A 22721-nucleotide genomic window follows, 5' to 3' on the forward strand; every position below is an offset into this window, starting at 1 on the left:
TCGATGGAGTGCTTCAAAAGTTAATTACAAATGAATATTTTGGTAGACATTTGACCATTTGACACCCCTTGCGAAAATATTGGGAAACTACCTTCCAATAGCATGCATTCAGGCGCTGCTTTTGCAATTGATTTTGGTAGGAAGGCACAAATCTCTTAGGTGGTTAAAAAAAGTTCTTGGATTTATAATAAATAGATAAATTCATACAAACAAATTAACTATAGCGTTTTTTCATAATTTTAAAATTTAACATGTTCATGTGGTTTGCTGATATAAATTTTATTTACTTTTTCGAATTTCTACATTATAAAAGCCATATTTCAATTTCCAATGTCGTGAATTTCAAAAATGTTTAAATTTAGTACGGATTGAACGGACATTGATTGTAAAAGTCCAGCAGCTCATCGCAGCCTTCGGTGGCATCAGGTGTCCAGTCGGGACAGTTCTGAAAAGGTAGAACGTCAATAAATTGACAACCTTAAAAAATACCACCCCAAACTCACCCTAATGGCGTAAAAGTGCATGCAGGACATGGCAAAGCCCGCAATCGGGTTGCAGTTGTCGAGCCCGTCGATAACCGCCGGTCGGCGTTGAATTTCCACAAAAATCGGCGCCCTCACGTTGGACTCGTTGACGCAGTACCGCATGGCCTGCCGGATGAACTCGTACCGCTCGCCGTCGACAAAATCCTTCACGTGGCTGTCCAGCGCGTAAAAGTCCACCAGCGTGTAGTGCTGGTTGTGCATCAGCAGGCCCAGCTTCGAGAAGAAGCACTCGGCGGCGCAACCGGCAGGTCCCCCGGCGATGCCACCGCCGGCGATGGGCACCAGCGGGAACTCCGCGTACTGGTCCCAGCAGTCGAAGTAGATCGATTCGTTGTACACCGGGCCCTGGTCCATGAACGGGCAGCACAGCTTGGGACTCTTGTTGGTTGAACAGAGGTGTCAGAAGGTTTCTCTAAGATGTTTTAGCTAATACTTACAACTGGTGGCGGTGGGACTGTACAGTCCTGAGGACTCTGTGCCATGACCAGAGCAATAGTGGCTAGGAAGCCAACGTACAACAGAAAGCGAGCGACCATTTTGAAAGGTTTGTATGGCTCTTCAAGTGTCTCAACCAAGACTTCAAATTTGGCACTGGTTGATTTTCGAACAAATCGGTCGCGTTTTATAGGGCTGATAACGGTTGGGGAAACTACCCCTGGAATTAATTGATGGCTTTGTACTAAGCCGATAAGACCATTTCTTTGATTGCAGGTTGAATCAGTAGCGTGGGAAAAGATTACAGCATATCTCAACCGGTGACTAAGTTACTGAGCTTGATAAGATTCTCTCCTTCCGTTGAAAAAAAAAAAGCTTGAAACGATGTCACGTGAATCGGCTTGACTGTTTCAAAATTATGTGATTTTTTATTATCAAATAAATTAAATTTTTAAGCCCCGTTTTCCCAACCCGAACCTTTTTTTTATCAAAGTGAGATACAATGTGGGATTTTTTTTATGATGAAGTGTGCCAAATGTGTGGGCCTTATTTGAATTAATTACTCCATTTCCGCTGGCAGGTTGACATGTAAGCGACACAGTCGGTTTTTATTTGTATATCCTGGGGGGCCGTTTCGAAACATTTAGTAATTAACGCAACAAAAAAATGGAATCATGACAAGTGTGTGCGACAAGTGTTTGTGGAAATTGAGTTGTTCATTGAAATGGTAGAACGAATTTGATACCGGAAGGCATTTTGCATTTTAAAAGCGAAATTCAATTAAAATTAGATTAATATTGTTTGTTTTTATGTGGGTACTTAATTCATTATAATTGAAGACGCAAAAAAGGATATACTTGCTGAAATTATAAAGCAATTGCAGTTTCGGTGGAAAAAGTAGATTTTTCTCGTTTTTGTAATAATTATGTTTTTGCGGTGGCGCGTCGAAACCCCCAGTTTTTATTTTCATATTTCGTTAACGTAAGGGTCAACATTTCCATTTTTCTAAATATTATGTGAAATTTTCCAAAGATTCCGATAAAAATTTATTAAGACATAGGCTCTTTGGTCCAGACCTGGTCAAAACATCATTTTGAGTTGTGGTTTGGTTGAGCGTTTTAGCAGAATTCATTACTATGAATACAAAGAGACGAGTTGTTCCTTTTAATTCCGCTATATATAGCGGAATTCGTCTCTTTGTATTCATATCATTTTGAGTTTTCATATGACTTAATGTTGGACTGAATTTAGGGCAAGTTGTGGCGCTATAACTAGGGCAAATAGTGTCCAGGTCATTTGTGGAAATACAATGTCCCATCCCTAGAGGGTCCCGGAGCACCAAAACTTCTTAGCATGAAGGCTCCAAACGATCAATTGCCTAAACAAACACGAACGTGAGCGGGGGATCCCCACGTTTCTTCCTCCCCCGTAGATTCAGAACTGTATTGCTGTTTGAACATTCGTGTTCAAACTCAATCCAATTCAACGAATCATCTTTGCGGTTAACTTTACGCAGTTGGCCTGGCCAACAAGAGGATGCTAGGCATCAATCAACCTAAGGCATTTTCCAAGATGCCCTCGAAAGACTGGCTGCGCTAGGGTTGGATTAGATTTGATTAGATTAGACTTGATGTTGGACTAAATTTTTTTACCTCATTTTATTTTTCCTTGAAAAGCCAACTAATCACCTTTCATTTGCGTCCATGACAGCTAAAATCGGTTGTAGAGCGTCCAATTTCCCGTTCCGGGAAAAAAATTCCCGGGAATTCCCGGGATTTCCCGAAAAAAATATTTCCCGTTTCCCGGGAAATTTGTAAATTTCCCGGGAATTCCCGAAATTCAAGCGGAAGTATACATTTTTTTAAACTTTTGGAACTATCTTTGAAATTGCTCTGAAAAAATAATAAATGAACAAACTCAACATGATTTTGTTCAACTAAATGTATTATTTGGTTTAAATATAAATAATCAGATTATCAGAAATTATGATATCAGAATGATTTCTGATAATATATTTTTTTTAAAGCAACTGGGAAAAGATCTTGCTTAATGAGTGTTAAATTATTACAATTAGGTAAGCTTTAAACAGATTTATGTTATTTCATCAAAACAATATTAACTCCTTACATCCAAATTAAAATTGAGTTTTTTTTTACGTTTTTGTTTACCATGATCAAATGAGATGAAAATCGAATTTGTGCAAAAAAAAAAATTAATTCAATTGGTTGAACACCTAGTACTAAAGAAATGACAATTTGAAGTAAAAGAATTATGGAGCACTGGTGCAACTACAGGTGTTAGAGAGTTAAATGTAAAAAAGTTGATTAATCCACCTTTTAGGTGGATGGTGCCTTCCTTAAATTCATAAAGTTAATACACTACAGAGCCTCAAAAAAGAGTATAAATAAGACTTGTTGTTATCAAAATATCTGAAATCCGGCCTAAAAAAGTGTATAAATAACACTTAAGTGGTTATAACTTTTGATAGGGTTGTCAGATCATCAACGTTTTAGGTTCATTGGAAAGGTCTTTTGAGTACCTATACAAAGACAGATCACATGGTGGATCCGGACAACGTTTTCATCAAAATATTTGAAATCCGGCCTCCAAAAAGTGCATAAATAATACTTAAGTGCTTATAACTTTTGATAGGATTGTCAGATCTTCAACGTTTTGGGCTCGTTGGAAATGTCCTTAAAATACCTTTTTAAAAATGTATAGCATGACGGGTTTTCTTACAAAAACCACCCTTTTTACAATCTTGCGGACTTCGAAATCGTTTTTTAGCATAACTTTTGAAGTAGTTTTCTGAAACTCATAATATTAACTAGTGTCTTGTGCAACCCCAAGACGGATCGAATGAGACCAAAACGGTCGAAATTGGTTCAGCCAATCCGGAGATAATCGTGTGCATATTTTTCGGTGCACGGACTCACATCCAGACACACGCACAGACATTTGTACAGAATTTGATTCGATAGGTATACGTGAAAGTGGGTCTAAGAGGTCGAATAAAGAAGTTTATTTTTCATTTTTTTTTTTGCCTTTCCTCATTGAGGTGAGGAAGGCAAAAAAGAGAACATTTTTTGTGGAATGGTGTTAATTTATCGTATAATTTAAATCATGATGCATAATAATACAAAAAAAAACATTGAAAACTTACTTTCTATTGCTTGTTCTCAAAAAATGCAAAAATATATTCAAAGCTTGCTTCATATATTTGAAAACTTTGGGTTGTTTAGATTAAAACCAACACTAAAAAGCTTTACCATTTGTTCAAGAGCTGAAACCAGTATTTGTCATGAAAAACATAATTTCTGCATTTTTTTCTCATTTCAATAAAATGGTCACAGAGGCAAGTTTATAATTTCTCATCAAAAAACACCAAAATACATTAGTTGAATGATTTTTTACATGCAGTCAAGCTGTTATTTAATCTTCACACTTATTTATACCATTTGTGTTGATGTCCTATACAATTTTGTTGCATAATATTAATTAAAACCAAGATTATAACAACCTTTAATTTTTTTTTTAAATTTCCCGGAAATTCCCGGGAAATTGGTTGAAAATTTCCCGTTTCCCGGGAATTTTCTAACCCCGGGAAATTGGACGCTCTAATCGGTTGGTAAGAAGCAATGATTTTTTTTTTGAAAGATAAATTTACGGAAATTGCTATTTTTAGGGCCATCCTAGCCCAGCGTAGGTCATCCTAATGGCTAAAATGCGGGTCTTATTATTTTTGTCAAGGAAGCCCGATCGGAGAACTTTTTTTCGGTTTATGCTCTTTTCAAATGGAATTGCTGAGTTATTAAAGAGGCCATCCAAACCTCTCAATTACTACTGTTAATCATTGAATTTTTCATTGGGAATTTATCATTGGGTTTCAACATGTTTAGTATAAATTAATTTATTTTATTACACAGAAAAAAGCAATTCCCGTAATGGTGAATTAAGTTCACAAATGTGAGATTCACGAAGGAATTTATTCATGAGTATGGTGCATTTGCACCATAAACGTGAATATATTCCTTCGTTTCCTTCTCTACCAACTCACACGAAATCGGGAAAAGTTGCCCCGACCCCTCTTCGATTTGCGTGAAACTTTGTCCTAAGGGGTAACTTTTGTCCCTGATCACGATTCCGAGGTCCGTTTTTTGATATCTCGTGACGGAGGGGTGGTACGACCCCTTCCATTTTTGAACATGCGAAAAAAAAGGTGTTTTTCAACAATTTGCAGCCTGAAACGGTGATGAGATAGAAATTTAGTGTCCAAGGGACTTTTATGTAAAATTACACGCCCGATTTGATGGCGTACTCAGAATTCCGAAAAAACTTATTTTTCATCGAAAAAAACACTAAAAACGTTTTAAAAATTCTCCCATTTTCCGTTACTCGACTGTAAAAATTTTGGAACATGTTATTTTATGGGAAATTTAATGTACTTTGCGAATCTACATTGTCCCAGAAGGGTCATTTTTTCATTTAGAACAAAATTTTCATTTTAAGATTTCGTGTTTTTTCTAACTTTGCAGGGTTATTTTTTAGAGTGTAACAATGTTCTACAAAGTTGTAGAGCAGACAATTACAAAAAATTTGATATATAGACATAAGGGGTTTGCTCATAATCATCACGAGTTATCGCGATTTTACGAAAAAAAGTTTTGAAAAAGTTACTTTTTGCGTTTCTCTTTGTTTCGTCGTCCGAGTCTGTCGCGGGTGACCATGAACGGCCATGATCGATGACGACCAACTTTTTCAAAACTTTTTTTTCGTAAAATCACGATAACTCGTGATGTTTATAAGCAAACTCCTTATGTCTATATATCAAAATTTCTGTAATTGTCTGCTCTACATCTTTGTAGAACATTGTTACACTCTAAAAAATAACCCTGCAAAGTTAGAAAAAAACACGAAATTTTAAAATGAAAAATTTTGTTCTAAATGAAAAAATGACCCTTCTGGAACAATGTAGATTCGCAAAGTACATTAAATTTCCCATAAAATGACATGTTTCAAAATTTTTTACAGTCGAGTAACGGAAAATGGGAGAATTTTAAAACATTTTAGTGTTTTTTCGATGAAAATAAGTTTTTCGAATTCTGAGTACGCCATCAAATCGCGTGTAATTTTACATAAAAGTCCCTTGACACTAAATTTCTATCTCATCACCGTTTCAGGCTGCAAATTGTTGAAAAACACCTTTTTTCGCATGTTCAAAAATGGAAGGTCGTACCACCCCTCCGTCACGAGATATCAAAAAACGGACCTCGGAATCGTGATCAGGGACAAAAGTTACCCCTTAGGACAAAGTTTCACGCAAATCGAAGAGGGGTCGGGGCAACTGCTGTGTGAGTTGGCGGAGAATTACCCGTAGAGGGTTTTATAAGACTCATTTCCACTTAATTGCAAACATAAAAGTTTAAATTCAAATCATTTTTTTCTTTTCCCAGGTTTTTTTTGAATGGTGGGAGAGGGTCTTTTGTATGACTTGGAATATTCTGAAAATCTTTCAAAAATATATCAAATTAGGAACTAAGTTTAGTTGATACTTTTTAGTTTATACCCCGTTGGGTTGACAAAGCCAAACTAAAAAGTGACGAACTGTCACTTTTTACACGCCGCTCACACACACTATCAACACAAACGTTTGGTTGTGTGTGTGAACTCCGTGTTAAAGGGGTGTCAAACTAAAAAGTGACCCCGTTCGTTTGACAACAGTTGGTGTCAAACCATCGGTGTTTGAGTGTAATGTTCTTCAGTTGATAACGTTTCAAGCTTTTCAGAATGCTCTCCTCAAGCATCTGTAAACACTTTCGAAGAACTCATTACGAATGCCCTTAAGCCTTCACAGAAACCGCCTTTCATGATTGATGGCGCTCATCTGTCTATCTCAGAAGCCACCATCCACCGGCGGCGCGCCCACTTGACAGATAAAACACAGCCTCTGTTTAATTCAATCATAATATTATGCTCTTGCGTCATCGTCATCGAGTGTGGACTCATCTGCCTTAAAAACCAACCAGAACGACAATCAATTTTCGGCGCACGGCCGTGTTGCACGGAAAAGTTGTTGAGAAGGAGTGAGAACTTCCCACGCCCACCGAAATTACCCGAAATGGCACTGACAATTACAAATCGCACCCTTCTAAACGGTAGCTTTTTTGCACTTTGTCATTAATATTTTACCGCCTGCGCCACCAGGTGGCTGCCACGTGAGCCCACAGCACGACTCGTGGGTGAAAAGCCCGATAAATATTTAATCAGCTCGAAAAGTCGTCGTTGTGGCCCTGCTCCTCGTCGTTGGGCTTATTTGGTGTTTACTTTTGGAAGACATTTTCCGGCCCTTCAGTCAGCAGTTTGTGTGTGTCAACGGCAAAAGACAGCCCCAGTATTTAAGGGCCTTCCGGGCAGACTGGGGTTTTTTTTGGTCGGGGAGCCACATGTGAGCTCCAATAACCAAAATCTTCCAGCCCATGTGTGATGCCAATTCCTGATGAGAAAAGACGAAAGAGGGGGAGATTATAACAGTTAATCCTCTCTGCATAATTTAATTCTCTTTTGCACTGTAGAAAAAACTAGCAGATTTTTGGAGCATTACGGAAAGACAATTCATGAATTTATAATAAAATAGATTATTGAAGCTCTTATTTCATAAATTTACATGTTTTGTTTCAAAATAGTTGCAAGTTTACTTTACCAATTAAGAAGCAAGCTTTCCTTCATATGAATTTAGCGCTGAAAGCCTTTTTCTCCGGCCAGGCTTTGCTCCGCTGTCAGAACGAGTCATCGTCAGTCTCCAGCGCTCAACCCAGCCAAGCATAAGCAGATTATGCTTGCTCGCCGAGAGCATCAAAACATTAAGTAATTTCACGAATCGGATCCCCAGCCTTCGGAAGGATGTGGTGAACAGTGCCGGCAGAAAGGTTTTATATCTGATTTGTTTAACACAATCATGTCAAAAAAAACGTTGTTTGTAGAATCAAATTTTGAGAAAAAAAAATTTAGAAAATTTTATGAATTTTTGACATTTTTGAGACTCAGGCTTGAAATTCAGCTCCCTCCTTCCTTTACCTCAACCATGGTCAGAAACCAGAAAAGGTTACAAATTATGTTTTATATGACAAAAGTCTATCTTTTGAGGTTTTCCACAAGTTGTTCATGATTCACAAATTAACTTAGGTTTGATTTTTTACATTTACAATTTAAAAACCATTTCCTGGATCAGCTTTAGACGTGAAATGGTTCAAATTGGACAGGAAGTTGTTAATTAATTTATTTCTTGCAGCTGGAACCTTCTTGATGTTCGCTGAATATTTTTTTTATAAATACTGCGAATGTTCTCTAGAGCAATTCCAGCACAAATCAGGAATTTTTCTGGTACTTTTGTACCCGACCCTCTCCGATTCCAATGAAACTTTGTAAACATGTTATCCTAGACCTATATAAGCCATTTTTGTGTATATGGAGCCAATAGTTCTCGAAAACAACATTTGAGAAGGGTGTAAGGTATTTAAATATGTTTGTATATTGCAATTTAAAAATTACTGTATCTCGAAGCAGTTGCGTCGTATCAAAAAGTGGTCAAACACAAACTTGTAGGAAATTGGACGAGCTTTCTGAAAAAAATACACCGAAACAACTTATGTGAGATTACACGCCACTTATATGAGATTTTTTGATTTTTAAGTATAAAACTTAAATTTAAAGGTGATGTCACGTTTTTTTTTCGTTCAAAATTTTTGAGGAAATAGCCTAAGATGTTACCAAAAGACTGACGAAAAATGCAGGATTGTATGTCTCTCCTAAAAAAATACAAAAATCATTTACTAAAACTGTTATTTTGAAAAGTGGTCTAAACGTCGAAATTTTCAAAAACCGGTAGTGGGAGTCGATGCCCCAGACAATTTTACATAAAAGTCTCCATATTGACCATTGTCCTATGTCCAATTCTTGAAAAATGATACAGCGGTTTAAAAATAAAAATGTTGGAAAAATGTTTTTTTGTGGTTTTTGGCAATTTCTATATGACAGACTTGGTTTTTCAGTCTGGCAAATATTTTTTGCCGGAAAGCTCGTCCAATTTCCCATAAGTTTGTCTTTGACAGCATTTGTCTTTGACAGCATTTCAATTCAATTGGATGTAAGAGCTTACAGATATAAGCTAATTTACTATCTAGGTTTCTACCACACTGAAAAAAATATTCTATTTTCAGTTATTAGCAATGTAATTAAGCTTATATCTGTAAGCCCTTACATCCAACTGAAATGCTGTCAAAGACAAACTTATGGGAAATTGGACGAGCTTTCCGGTAAAAATATTTACCAGACTGAAAAACCAAGTTTGTCGTATAGAAATTGCCAAAAACCACTAAAAAACCATTTTTTCAACATTTTTATTTTTAAAACCGCTGTATCTTTCCAAGAATTGGACATAGGACAATGGTCAATATGGAGACTTTTATGTTAAATTGTCTGGGGCATCCATTCCCTTTACCGGTTTTTGAAAATTTCGACGTTTAGACCACTTAAAAAAAAACAGTTTTAGTAAATGATTTTTGTATTTTTTTAGGTGAGACATACCATCCTGCATTTTTCGTCAGTCTTTTGATAACATCTTAGGCTATTTCCTCAAACATTTTGAACGAAAAAAAATCGTGACATCACCTTTAAATTTAAGTTTTAGACTTAAAAATAAAAAATTCTCATATAAGTGGCGTGTATTTTTGTTTCAGTGTATATATACACACAAATGGCTTATATAGGTCTAGGATAAGATGTCTACAAAGTTTCATTGAAATCGGAGAGGGTCGGGTACAAAAGTACCAGAAAAATTTCTGATTTGAGCTGGAATTGCTCTCTTTTTTTCCAAACAAATCTAAAAAAGTTCAAAATTGTCATCGAAAAGTTTATTTTCGATCAAATGCAACAGAGCAATTCTCTACGAAATCGGTCTTTTTTCTTCAATTTTAATTTTTGTATTTTTTAATCCGACTGAAACTTTTTTGGTGCCTTCGGTATGCCCAAAGAAGCCATTTTGCATCATTAGTTTGTCCATATAATTTTCCATACAAATTTGGCAGCTGTCCATACAAAAATGATGTATGAAAATTCAAAAATCTGTATCTTTTGAAGGAATTTTTGATCGATTTGGTGTCTTCGGCAAAGTTGTAGGTATGGATACGGACTACACTGGAAAAAATAATACACGGTAAAAAAATTTGGTGATTTTTTATTTAACTTTTATCACTAAAACTTGATTTAGAAAAAACACTATTTTAATTTTTTTATTTTTGATATGTTTTAGAGGACATAAAATGCCAACTTTTCAGAAATTTCAGGTTGTGCAAAAATCATTGACCGAGTTATGAATTTTTAATCAATACTGATTTTTTCAAAAAATCGAAATTTTGGTCGTAAAAATTTTTCAACTTCATTTTTCGATGTAAAATCAAATTTGCAATCAAAAAGTACTTTAGTGAAATTTTGATAAAGTGTACCGTTTTCAAGTTATAGCCATATTTAAGTGACTTTTTGAAAATAGTCGCAGTTTTTCATTTTTTAAAATTAGTGCACATGTTTGCCCAGTTTTGAAAAAAATATTTTTGAAAAGCTGAGAAAATTCTCTATATTTTGCTTATTCGGACTTTGTTGATACGACCTTTAGTTGCTGAGATATTGCAATGCAAAGGTTTAAAAACAGGAAAATTGATGTTTTCTAAGTTTCACCCAAACAACCCACCATTTTCTATCGTTAATATCTCAGCAACTAATGGTCCGATTTTCAATGTTAATATATGAAACAATTGTGAAATTTTCCGATCTTTTCGAAAAAAATATTTTCAAAATTTTCAAATCAAGACTAACATTTTAAAAGGGCGTAATATTGAATGTTTGGCCTTTTTGAAATGTTAGTCTTGATTTGAAAATTTTGAAAATATTTTTTTCGAAAAGATCGGAAAATTTCACAAATGTTTCATATATTAACATTGAAAATCGGACCATTAGTTGCTAAGATATTGACGATAGAAAATGGTGGGTTGTTTGGGTGAGACTTAGAAATCATCAATTTTCCTGTTTTTAAACCTTGCATTGCAATATCTCAGCAACTAAAGGTCGTATCAACAAAGTCCGAATAAGCAAAATATAGAGAATTTTCTCAGTTTTTCAAAAAATATTTTTCAAAACTGGGCAAACATGTGCACTAATTTTAAAAATGAAAACTGCGACTATTTTCAAAAAGTCACTTAAATATGGCTATAACTTGAAAACGGTGCACTTTATCAAAATTTCACTAAAGTACTTTTGATTGCAAATTTAATTTTACATCGAAAATGAAGTTGAAAAATTTTACGACCAAAATTTCGATTTTTGAAAAATCAGTATTGATTAAAAATTCATAACTCGGTCAATGATTTTGCACAACCTGAAATTTCTGAAAAGTTGGCATTTTATGTCCTCTAAAACATATCAAAAATAAAAAATAAAATAGTGTTTTTGTAAATCAAGTTTTAGTGACAAAAGTTAAATAAAAAATCACCAATTTTTTTACCGTGTATTATTTTTCTAGTGTAGTCCGTATCCATACCTACAACTTTGCCGAAGACACCAAATCGATCAAAAATTCCTTCAAAAGATACAGATTTTGAATTTTCATACATCATTTTTGTATGGACAGCTGCCAAATTTGTATGGAAAATTATATGGACAAACTAATGATGCAAAATGGCTTCTTTGGGCATACCGAAGGCACCAAAAAAGTTTCAGTCGGATTAAAAAATACAAAAAAAATCGAATGACCGAAATCCTAGAGAACTGCTCAACAGTTTCAAGTTTTAGCCATATAAGGGTTCGTTTCAGGTATGAATATGTATTTTATTTTGTATTTATGTAGGTCCATTTCTATTTTTTCAAACGGCTATGGCAAAAGTTTGAGGTATGCCCTTTTGTAATAGTTTGCGGTTGCATTTTTGCAATATTTGAATTGATTATGTTATTTTTAAAATATTTTTATACAAAAGATTGAGAAATTTCACGTTGATTTGATTTATTGACATTAAAAATTTAAGCCTGAGCAAAAAAAAAAAAACTTTTAGCAGTCTGATTTTCAAAATTCAAAAAAATAATAAAAGATAATTTTCATGAAACAATTTTTCATTACTTGAAATTAACCTACAAACCAGATTTTAAACCACTTTTCAACTAGTTTTGATTGTTTTAGGGTCCTTTCTTCATAAATAGAATATTTAAAAACATATTTATTTTATATTCTGTTTGACTCAATAGTTGACTGTTGTACAAGAATCCTGGTTTTAAAAAAAATCGGTAACACTTTTAAATTGATTTTTCTTTGCAGTTTTGCTTAACGGACAGCATATCACTTAAAAAAAATATAAAAATGAAAATAAGTCCATTCTCAGATATTCCGTTTATTTTTGAAAGTTCGAGCGGCAGTTTTTTATTCGATATTCGCCATCTCGAAGTTCTTAATAACTGAACACTTTAATGGACTTCTGGAGACATATTTGAGTAGGACGACCAGACCAGATTGTTGGCTACGCAAACCAGCAGAGTGATTTTTTTCTCACTGTGCAACACAACAAGCTTTAGTTTGATGTCTATAATTATCGTTTTTTACTATACAATGTGTATTAGCAACAAATTAATTGTCGATAGGATCCTTAAGCACTATTTAAAACCATTTCTTATCACTTTTTTTCATTTTAAAACAAAAAAAAAAAATTGACAAGACAACATCATTTTGATGCATCAATTATGGTCCCCTTGGAACGAGCTGTCAAGGACCTTTTCTGTCGAAAAGAGCCGCGAAATATTTTTTTTCAAAATTGATTAAAAAACCCATTTTTAATCCATTGCGATCGTACAAAGTGTCATTGTACTCCGGAAAAACAAGCTTTATAGTTGTGTACAATAATATCACAAATTTAAGCTTCATTTTAGGACCCAATTGAATAACGCAAATATTTCAAGTGCTGAATGGGCTATTTAGCACTCAAATAGCACTTCATCGCTAAAACTGGCGGACAAGTGAAGATAAAGGTTTCGGTCGTTCAGTACCTCATAGTGCAATGAAAAAAATAAACTTTCTGTACAAAACAAATTGATTAGGTGGCCTTAGAAAAACTGTCAAGTGCTATTGAGTGCCGATGCACGTCTGAGGACGACATAAAATGATTCGAAGATTCGATTATTTTTTGAAGTTATGTTTATATTGAACTGTAATCAATAAAAAAACTTAGACATTTTCCAAAAGAATTCATTCACATTTAAACTATAGTGTCTTAATAAATGTTAATGTTAGTGTAGATGTGTCTAGGTGAATGCCTATCTGTGTTTGATGGAGATGACTTGCTCGTCATCTCATTTCCTGAGGGAGGAAAGTGTCGGAGAAGAGCCCAAAACCATTTGACTATTATAGTTGGCTGAATATTTGATAGAGCTTACGTTGACTTATAGTGAGAGATTATGTAGAGAGAAGGGAAATACTCCTTGGATTATGTGCCGTGGAATTTTCTTCACATAAGTGGATTAAAACTGAAGGTAGAAGATTAAGTTTGACCCTGTTAATCAGGTATTCGATCTTAACTGAACAAATCCAATCGATTTTCTTTAACCAGTTAAATTTAAAAGTATGATTGTTATCACAAAGCCTGTCACAAAGCCAATCACCACCATTTTCTTTAGCTTGTTTTCTCGATTAGTGATTTCCGGCCAAACTCAACCGAACCCTTATCCACCAAAATTTATCGCCCCGTTTGCCAATTTCCCCCAAAATTTACGCGAACATGTCCTTGAAGAAAAACTTTTTCCCCTTAAAAAAATCTGTCCAAATGAAACCAGTCTGGGAAAACTTTCGCTGCTGGTCCTGAGAAATAAAGCCAAGCCGCCTGCCAAAAAAAAAACCGTGGTGGCCACATTTCGGTTCGAGCCCCCGAGGAAAATCGGAACCACCGAAAGACCCATACCCGTAGGAAAGCCCCCAACAAACCACTTCGATAAACGCTTTATAACACGGCCGGCGGGCGGTGGAACCCCTCCGTTTGGAATAAAGTGAAACAACCCCCTTTTTGCTGACGAAGATGGTTCCCAAATAGTGGGTTCAATCAGTTTGAAAATTAAAAATTATTAAATACAATTTGTTTATTCTTTTGTTCTTGTGATTTTATCTCTAGATGTTTTTTTCTTTCAATTGTTTCTTCAAAACTACTTGATTCAATGAAAATATTTAATGACCAATATTTGTAAGACAATTTTGACCATCTGTGGTTCCACCGTGCAAGAAGAAAAGTTGACCGGTTCGGACCCGTTCCCCTCCCTACACTGGGGTGTGATTTTTTTTTCACCCAATCAGAAGACCAACTACTCGTTTGGGCTCTTCTTCAGAAGCAACCCGAAAAAAATAAGGCTCTGTTGGCCGATTTGTCCGATCTGCTCGTTACGAACCGAAACACGGGACACGGACAACGAGGGTCGGCAATAAAATATAAACTTTTCATCGGCGATCGATAGATTTTCCACACATTTTTCCTGCACAACCCTTATGCTGTTGTTGTTGAGGCAGTTGGTGCGCGCCCCATCAAGATGATGCTCGTTATTTATGTTCATTGAGCAGAGAGGAGAAAGAAAGGGGGAAAAAAAATCGCCGAATGGGGTGATAAATTTATTAGATCTTGGTGCGAGCAAAAGTTTAATGTTTTAATAAAGTACTTTGCGAATTATTTGATGCATGTTTGCCGGGCCCGTAAAATAAGTGTAAACTTTTATGGGAATATTGATTCGATGGCGTGGACGCGCAAGGGATAAAACGCTTTAAAGCTAAGGAAATGGGGCATGGATTTCGGCTTCCAGAGTTAATTATTTAGATTTTTTAGAATATGTGTTTACAAGTATCACGCTAGAGATAAAACATAAAACATAAAACATAAAACATAAAACATAAAACATAAAACATAAAACATAAAACATAAAACATAAAACATAAAACATAAAACATAAAACATAAAACATAAAACATAAAACATAAAACATAAAACATAAAACATAAAACATAAAACATAAAACATAAAACATAAAACATAAAACATAAAACATAAAACATAAAACATAAAACATAAAACATAAAACATAAAACATAAAACATAAAACATAAAACATAAAACATAAAACATAAAACATAAAACATAAAACATAAAACATAAAACATAAAACATAAAACATAAAACATAAAACATAAACATAAAACATAAAACATAAAACATAAAACATAAAACATAAAACATAAAACATAAAACATAAAACATAAAACATAAAACATAAAACATAAAACATAAAACATAAAACATAAAACATAAAACATAAAACATAAAACATAAAACATAAAACATAAAACATAAAACATAAAACATAAAACATAAAACATAAAACATAAAACATAAAACATAAAACATAAAACATAAAACATAAAACATAAAACATAAAACATAAAACATAAAACATAAAACATAAAACATAAAACATAAAACATAAAACATAAAACATAAAACATAAAACATAAAACATAAAACATAAAACATAAAACATAAAACATAAAACATAAAACATAAAACATAAAACATAAAACATAAAACATAAAACATAAAACATAAAACATAAAACATAAAACATAAAACATAAAACATAAAACATAAAACATAAAACATAAAACATAAAACATAAAACATAAAACATAAAACATAAAACATAAAACATAAAACATAAAACATAAAACATAAAACATAAAACATAAAACATAAAACATAAAACATAAAACATAAAACATAAAACATAAAACATAAAACATAAAACATAAAACATAAAACATAAAACATAAAACATAAAACATAAAACATAAAACATAAAACATAAAACATAAAACATAAAACATAAAACATAAAACATAAAACATAAAACATAAAACATAAAACATAAAACATAAAACATAAACATAAAACATAAAACATAAAACATAAAACATAAAACATAAAACATAAAACATAAAACATAAAACATAAAACATAAAACATAAAACATAAAACATAAAACATAAAACATAAAACATAAAACATAAAACATAAAACATAAAACATAAAACATAAAACATAAAACATAAAACATAAAACATAAAACATAAAACATAAAACATAAAACATAAAACATAAAACATAAAACATAAAACATAAAACATAAAAATAAAACATAAAACATAAAACATAAAACATAAAACATAAAACATAAAACATAAAACATAAAACATAAAACATAAAACATAAAACATAAAACATAAAACATAAAACATAAAACATAAAACATAAAACATAAAACATAAAACATAAAACATAAAACATAAAACATAAAACATAAAACATAAAACATAAAACATAAAACATAAAACATAAAACATAAAACATAAAACATAAAACATAAAACATAAAACATAAAACATAAAACATAAAACATAAAACATAAAACATAAAACATAAAACATAAAACATAAAGTAAACACACTGTTACAGTCCAGACTCGATTATCCGAAGTCCTTTGCAAAATTTTACTTCGAATACTCAAATTAAAAAAAAATTTCTATTTTGTATTGTTGAGCTAAAAAAGATTTAGAATTTCAAAATCCAAGATGGTGTCCAAAATGGCGGTTATGATGTATTGAAAAAATGCATTTTTCAATTTAATAGGCAATCAACCATTTAAATTTGCATAGAAATCAAGCGCAGAGCTCTAATTTGATGTTAAAAGTAAGAAAATAGAAAAATACGAGAAAAATATTATTGTTGTTAAACCTCTATTGCCCAATGTTTTTTTTCGTTTTTTTTTTTATTTTCCTGTGTTTAGGAGGTCACTTCGAGCAACATTTGTTCCACGAAACACTATACTTCTCTTGTTTTATGTTTTTCTTGTTTTATTTTTAATATTTTAAATTGCATTTATCTTATTTAGTTTATCTATGTTTTTGGAAGTATTTGACCTATTCTTCCACCTCAAATCATTACATTTTACCTTTCCAATTTTTCCATGTTTTTTACAGTCACTTTTCATTTTTTTGCTTGTTTTCACATTTTCTGCTCTAGAATGGCACCATTATCTTTTAAATGGTAAACAAATTGCGTAGAGGCATAGTTTGGGACACTAAAACTGTACACTTCTTTTTACTTAAAATATCAGAAATGTTGGTAAAAAAAACGTTACTTTAATCCACCTATAGGTGGTTGGTGCTTTCCTTGCATTCATAAAAGTGAATAAACTACACAGCTTCAAAAAAGTGAATAAATAACACTTTGTTTTATCAAAATATCTGAGATCCGGCCTCAAAATAGTGTATTGAAAACACTACTTATACACTTATAACTTTTGATAAGGTTGTCAGATCTTCAATTTTTTGGCCTCGTTGGAAAGGTCTTTGATTACCTATCCAACGATGGGTCGCATGATAGGACAACTTTTTCATCAAAATATTTGAGATCCGGCCCCAAAAAAGAGTATAACTAGCACTTAATTACTCATAACTTTTGATTGGGTTGTCAGATCATCAATCTTTGGAATGCGTTGGAAATACCTTTCTAACAATAGATAGCATGACGGGGTTTCTTACAAAAACCACCCTTTTTACAATCTTCAGAAGTTTAGCTTAAATCGTTTTTTACGCATAACTTTTGAAGTAGGTACTTTACTAAACTTCATAATATTCACTAGGGTCTTGTGGGACCCCAAAACGGATGGAATGGTACCAACACGGTCCAAATCGGTTAAGCAAATTCGGAGATAATTGTGTGCATATTTTTCGGTGCACGGACTTCCAGACATACACACGCACAGACATTTGTTCAGAATTTGATTCCGAGTCGATAGGTATACGTGAAGGTGGGTCTACGAGGTCAAATAAAGAAGTTCATTTTTCGAGTGATTTTATAGCCTTTCCTCATTGAGGTGAGGTAGGCAAAACACAGCCAAAGCTGACACATAAAAAATGACATTTAAAAAAGATGGCTAAATTACATATAACAAGTCAAAATTTCAACCTTTTCCAATGGGTTTTAAAGATCAAAAGTTGGGCGAAAAATTGATTTTTGGCGATTTTTTAGATCGAAGCCCGTTTAGAGACGGGGTTGGGCCGAGAGGGTCAATGATTCGATTAACCGAAGTCCCATACAAACCTTCGGATAATCGAAAATTTGGATAATCCAGGTAACGGATAATCGAGTCTGGACTGAACCTACATATCTGCACAATCCAAATTATCCAAATAATTGATATGAATTGATTTGAAATAATGTAAATTCCAAAACTAATGTAAATTTTCAAAACTAATGTAAATTTCCAATGAATCTAATGTAAATTTCCAATGAACCTAATTTAAATATACATCATTTATCATGATACCTTTTGGTACATGATAAATAATATAAATTTACTGGAATATTTTTTTCTGTGTACAAACTCAAAGTTTAAAAAATGGGTCAAAACATGTGGTTTTACAATTTATATTCGTTCGTTTCTATTTTCATCTTAAAATATCTTTTTCAAGAATGACTGGTCCGATTTCCTTGAATCCTTCCATTTCATTATTTCATTTCCTAGGCCACAAAAAAAAAACAGGCCTGTACGAAAAAGGCCAAACCCACTTCACCCGACCCAATGTTTGCCCTAAACAGCATTTCAAGATCCACACTTCGACGTCGTCGTGCTATCTTGTCGCACCCGCCATTTTGACGTTCCGAGAAAAACGCGATTTAATGTTTGACCTTGAATATTCAAAAACGAGAGCACGCAATGTAAACAATAACAAACACGTTTTGTTTGGCTCACCATTCCGTGCATTATCCCAAAGTTTGGTTGAAGTTAGTTGCTGTAGTCCCGAGTTATAATTACAAATGTTTACGGTAGTCTAGCTTGTACGTGCGACAAACGCATCCTGACTTTCCTGGCCTGAAATCCCTTTGGCCATTTGTCGCACTTACATCAATTTTCATGGAGTGACAAGATAGCACGACAAGATTGAAACTACTTTCATATGTAAAGTGACAAAAATGCACGGAGTTTTTTCGGTTTTTGCTGAATATCTCAGGATTGAAATCGAATTTTGGGGATCTGTGAAGGTCAAAAGGTGAGGCATTGTGAGCTGCACAAAATGGCGTTCTTAACTCAATTTGGCCCAAAATGCACGTACGACAAGTTAGCACGATGGCGACGACTTGAGTTATCACTTCCAGTGAAAGGAGGCCCTTCCATCAAAATGTGCTTGTTCTTCGTCACGTTTTCCCACCCGAAGGCCCACAAAAACACAACCCCACACATTTCGGGGAAAACATCTCAAAAGCTTTCCTCTCTCTCTCACGTGACCATTTTTTCGCGAACTTTTCTAATCTTTACTTTTTTTAAGGTAAATTCACAATTGGACGGAACATAGTGGGTCTTCCATCAAGGTTGCGTCCTTTTAAAAATTAACTTGGATTTATACTATAAATTTAGGAGTTTTTGGGAACAAAGCTTGGCGTGATTTGGGGAATCTTCTATGATTCCGAGATTTTAAGGTTTTTTCGCTCTCTCTCAAAATCCGCTCTCTCTCTCAAAATCCGCTCTCTTTGTTTTCCTTTGCAGAATCCACCGAAAGAGCAAACCACAACAAACGCGGCTGCCGTTGCCGGTTCGGCGGAGCCGAGCTCACAACCACCACCAAGGCAGCAACCAAAACAAACCGTGAGTTCCACCACCCCCCAGAGGAACTCACCCAATGAAAGCGAGAGTTTGCGCACTTTGGCGGCGGCACCGTCCGAGCGCGCGAGTGACCGGAGAGTGAGTGACGGCGGCGGCCCATCGAAGATCGCCAAAACAGCAGACGCGCTGCTCAGTTCCGATCTTGCCGTCCCAGGTGAAACATCGGCGCGTCTGACGGTTCCGGCGTCCGACCAGGCTGTCCCTTCGAACAGGTACGAACGGGTAGTTTTTGCGCGCGCGATTTTTTTTTTCTTGCTGAAATTTTGAGTAGTTTTATTTTGGTTGATTTCGGTTAAGAGTGTACGCCGCGTGTGGACCCCTCGTCGAAGACGGGGTTTCCGAAGGGAGTTGCCGCTTTGTATGCAGTTGGGGGTGCGTTTTGGTTATTGGGGAGATTTATGTGACATGACCAACTTCATTGGGCTAATTTTGACATCTTTAAGAGGGAGAGCTTTACGGCCGAAACGTGTTCCAGTTCGCAGGGATTCCAAGGCATTGGACGTGCAAAAAGTGGTTAAATGTGTACCATAGAACAAAAAGGAAGACGAAGCACTGTTGAAGATTTAGGCAAGTGCAGTGTCAGTGTTGCCATCACATAGCTCTCAGAGAATGAGCTTCAAGCTCTGACGTAATCAATCGTAATTTTGACAGCTTCTGCAGTGATGCAAGTTCTGTCGATTTCACACAAATGACGTACATGAGTGTGTGAATCGCAGTCTGTGACCAACGGAGAACGGCCAACCGCGCGCGGGGTTGGATCAAGGCCGGGTCCCAGTGAGTGCCCTTCAGCCAGGACCTGTTGAGCAGCGCCGTGGTGCACAGACGATGTACACGAAAAACGGCTACATGTACCAGAGCTCTGGTTTCAGCAGCATGGTTCCAGGAAGACGGGTGTACATAACCTCGGAGCTTTCCAAATGTATGCGGATGGGGGACAAGGTGGTGATGACCGTGACACGGGGTATCTCTGCTTCGTCAGACAGGAATCTGTGGGTCGGCAGCTGCTGCTGCTGCTGCTCTCTATTGACACAACACAGCTTTGTGAGCAAAAGTTGGACTTTTGGTGGAAAAGGCCCTTCCGAGAATGGTTTGATGTAACGCCTGTCACTGCAATGGATTAAAGGAAAGAGGCTTTACAAGATGAAAAATTCACGAGAAGGCTGTTGTGTCTGGTTTTGAAATGGTTTTGTTGAAATGAGTCAAGTATTAATAACTTTTTTTTCTAAACTTCATTGTGTGATAAGATAAATAGCTTTTGAAAATCTCATCTAGATCTACAGTTATACTTCCAAAGCTACCCAACTCTATTGTGTCTTTTACTTGAGATAATCATGGAAAAAGCATGTCTTTAGATCTGGAAAGAGCAGCATCTTTCTTGTACCCGCTGGCATTCATTTCAAATGTAGCGGGCTATTTATAGTTTTGAAAATGAAATATTCACACTCACGTCCATGTCGGATAATTCTGCCCATTGTCCGGAACATCATCCCCCAAAGTGACATCTCCGTACGTCTTGCCCGAAGGCAAAGCAGCTCCGAACCTTGCAACCATCTGTCACACAAGGCGATTGTGTAGTCCTATTCCGAAGAGAGATCAAAATGTCAAAATGTTGCCCGGAAGCGAGAACAAGTCCAATCCTTTATTGTACCTCGCCGACGATGTTTGTGACAGGCTGTTTGGCGCTTGTCAAACCGGGAACTGCCGACGACCCCTTCGGGAAGTGGTTATTCATGCTTGCTTGACCTGAACACAGCTGGAAATGAACATGAATCCATGGAATTTGACTGGGTTTTTATAACTCTTGCTAAAAGTTTATAGTTAGCTGCCATTTTCATCTCGAATAGACATCAAATTAAGCAATCCTCGTTAGCCTCAATGCCTTAATTAATTAGCTCTTGCACTGTTTGCCGCTTAATTTTGCCACAGAAAGATAGAACAATGTCGTACTTGTCTCGGGTAAATTGCCCAAACCAAACCCAAAACGCACCAATTTTCACAGCTACCAACCCAAAACCAAATGGGTAGTTCATCATCAAGCCGAGGTACGACACCGGACACAAACCAGCCCCAGACATGACCATTTCCCACAACTTAATCTTCTTTGCGGGCTTTGAGGTCCAAGCCGGCGTTGCACCATGAAAAAGAAAAAAAAAACACAGCTAATTGGATGCATAAAAAAAGGTGACAGACTTCACCGCCGCTTGGTGCAGTGCCGACCATCCGGTGTACCACCCCTTGGCCCATGGTCAGGGGGCGTGAACGGAGTCTGCACAACCTTCCCTGCTCGCGCTGGAATCAAGTTGTAGTAGAGCAAAGTGTTGTCGCAGCGCAGATTTGCAAATTACGTCAAGTTGGTTCGATGGGGAGAATTTAACCCTCGAATGGTTGATTGGAAGTTAATTGCACAAATATTAGTTTTAGTCAAACGTGGTGTTCCCGGTGTTCCATATAGATACAATAGAAGTACGCATTTTTTATTTTTTATTTTTGGATTTGGATGAAACAATTTCAAACGATTTCTTGTAATGACATACAACTTTTGAACTGTCATTAGAAAAATGCTTTGAAATCGTTCAAAAAATTGTATTTTGAAACAAGATTTTTAAAACGATTTCGCATCAATGGCGTAAATTGACCTTAACTTGAGGTTAGATTGATAATCAAAAAAAAAAAAAAATCTCGGCATGAAAGACACTATTTTTTTCGAAAAAATACCTGAACATGATTTATTTAAACTTGAAAACGGTGCAATCAATCCACAAATGCTCAAAAGTCGGCCTTTTTGTCCTCTTTATATATCAAAAATAAAAAAAAACGTTACTAAATCCACCTTTAGGTGGTTGATGCCTTCCTTGCATGCATAAAGTGAATTCACTACCTCAAAAAAGTGTATAAATAACACTTATTTTTATCAAAATATCTGTGATCCGGCCTCAAAAAGTGTATTAAAAACACTAA

General features: G+C 35.0%; 2 protein-coding genes across 4 annotated transcripts in view; one reads left to right on the forward strand and one right to left on the reverse strand.

Annotated features, from left to right (window-relative positions):
• Positions 1-22721, forward strand: part of LOC6036581 — a 292677-nt gene that overhangs the window by 20309 nt on the left and 249647 nt on the right. For all 3 annotated transcript variants that reach the window (XM_038262714.1, XM_038262715.1, XM_038262716.1), the window contains exon 3: positions 19647-19975. In XM_038262714.1, coding sequence (XP_038118642.1) covers positions 19647-19975 — 329 coding nt within the window. The remainder of the gene's footprint in view (positions 1-19646; positions 19976-22721) is intronic.
• On the reverse strand, positions 269-1136 carry LOC119769609. Its single transcript, XM_038262719.1, has 3 exons — positions 983-1136; positions 504-923; positions 269-445 (listed from the first exon to the last, which is right to left on the reverse strand). Exons 1-3 carry the CDS (start codon positions 1079-1081, stop codon positions 359-361), a joined length of 606 nt encoding a protein of 201 aa, XP_038118647.1. The 5' UTR covers positions 1082-1136; the 3' UTR covers positions 269-358.

Source organism: Culex quinquefasciatus, chromosome 3 (genome assembly GCF_015732765.1).
Source record: "Culex quinquefasciatus strain JHB chromosome 3, VPISU_Cqui_1.0_pri_paternal, whole genome shotgun sequence".
Lineage (NCBI taxonomy): Eukaryota > Metazoa > Arthropoda > Insecta > Diptera > Culicidae > Culex > Culex quinquefasciatus.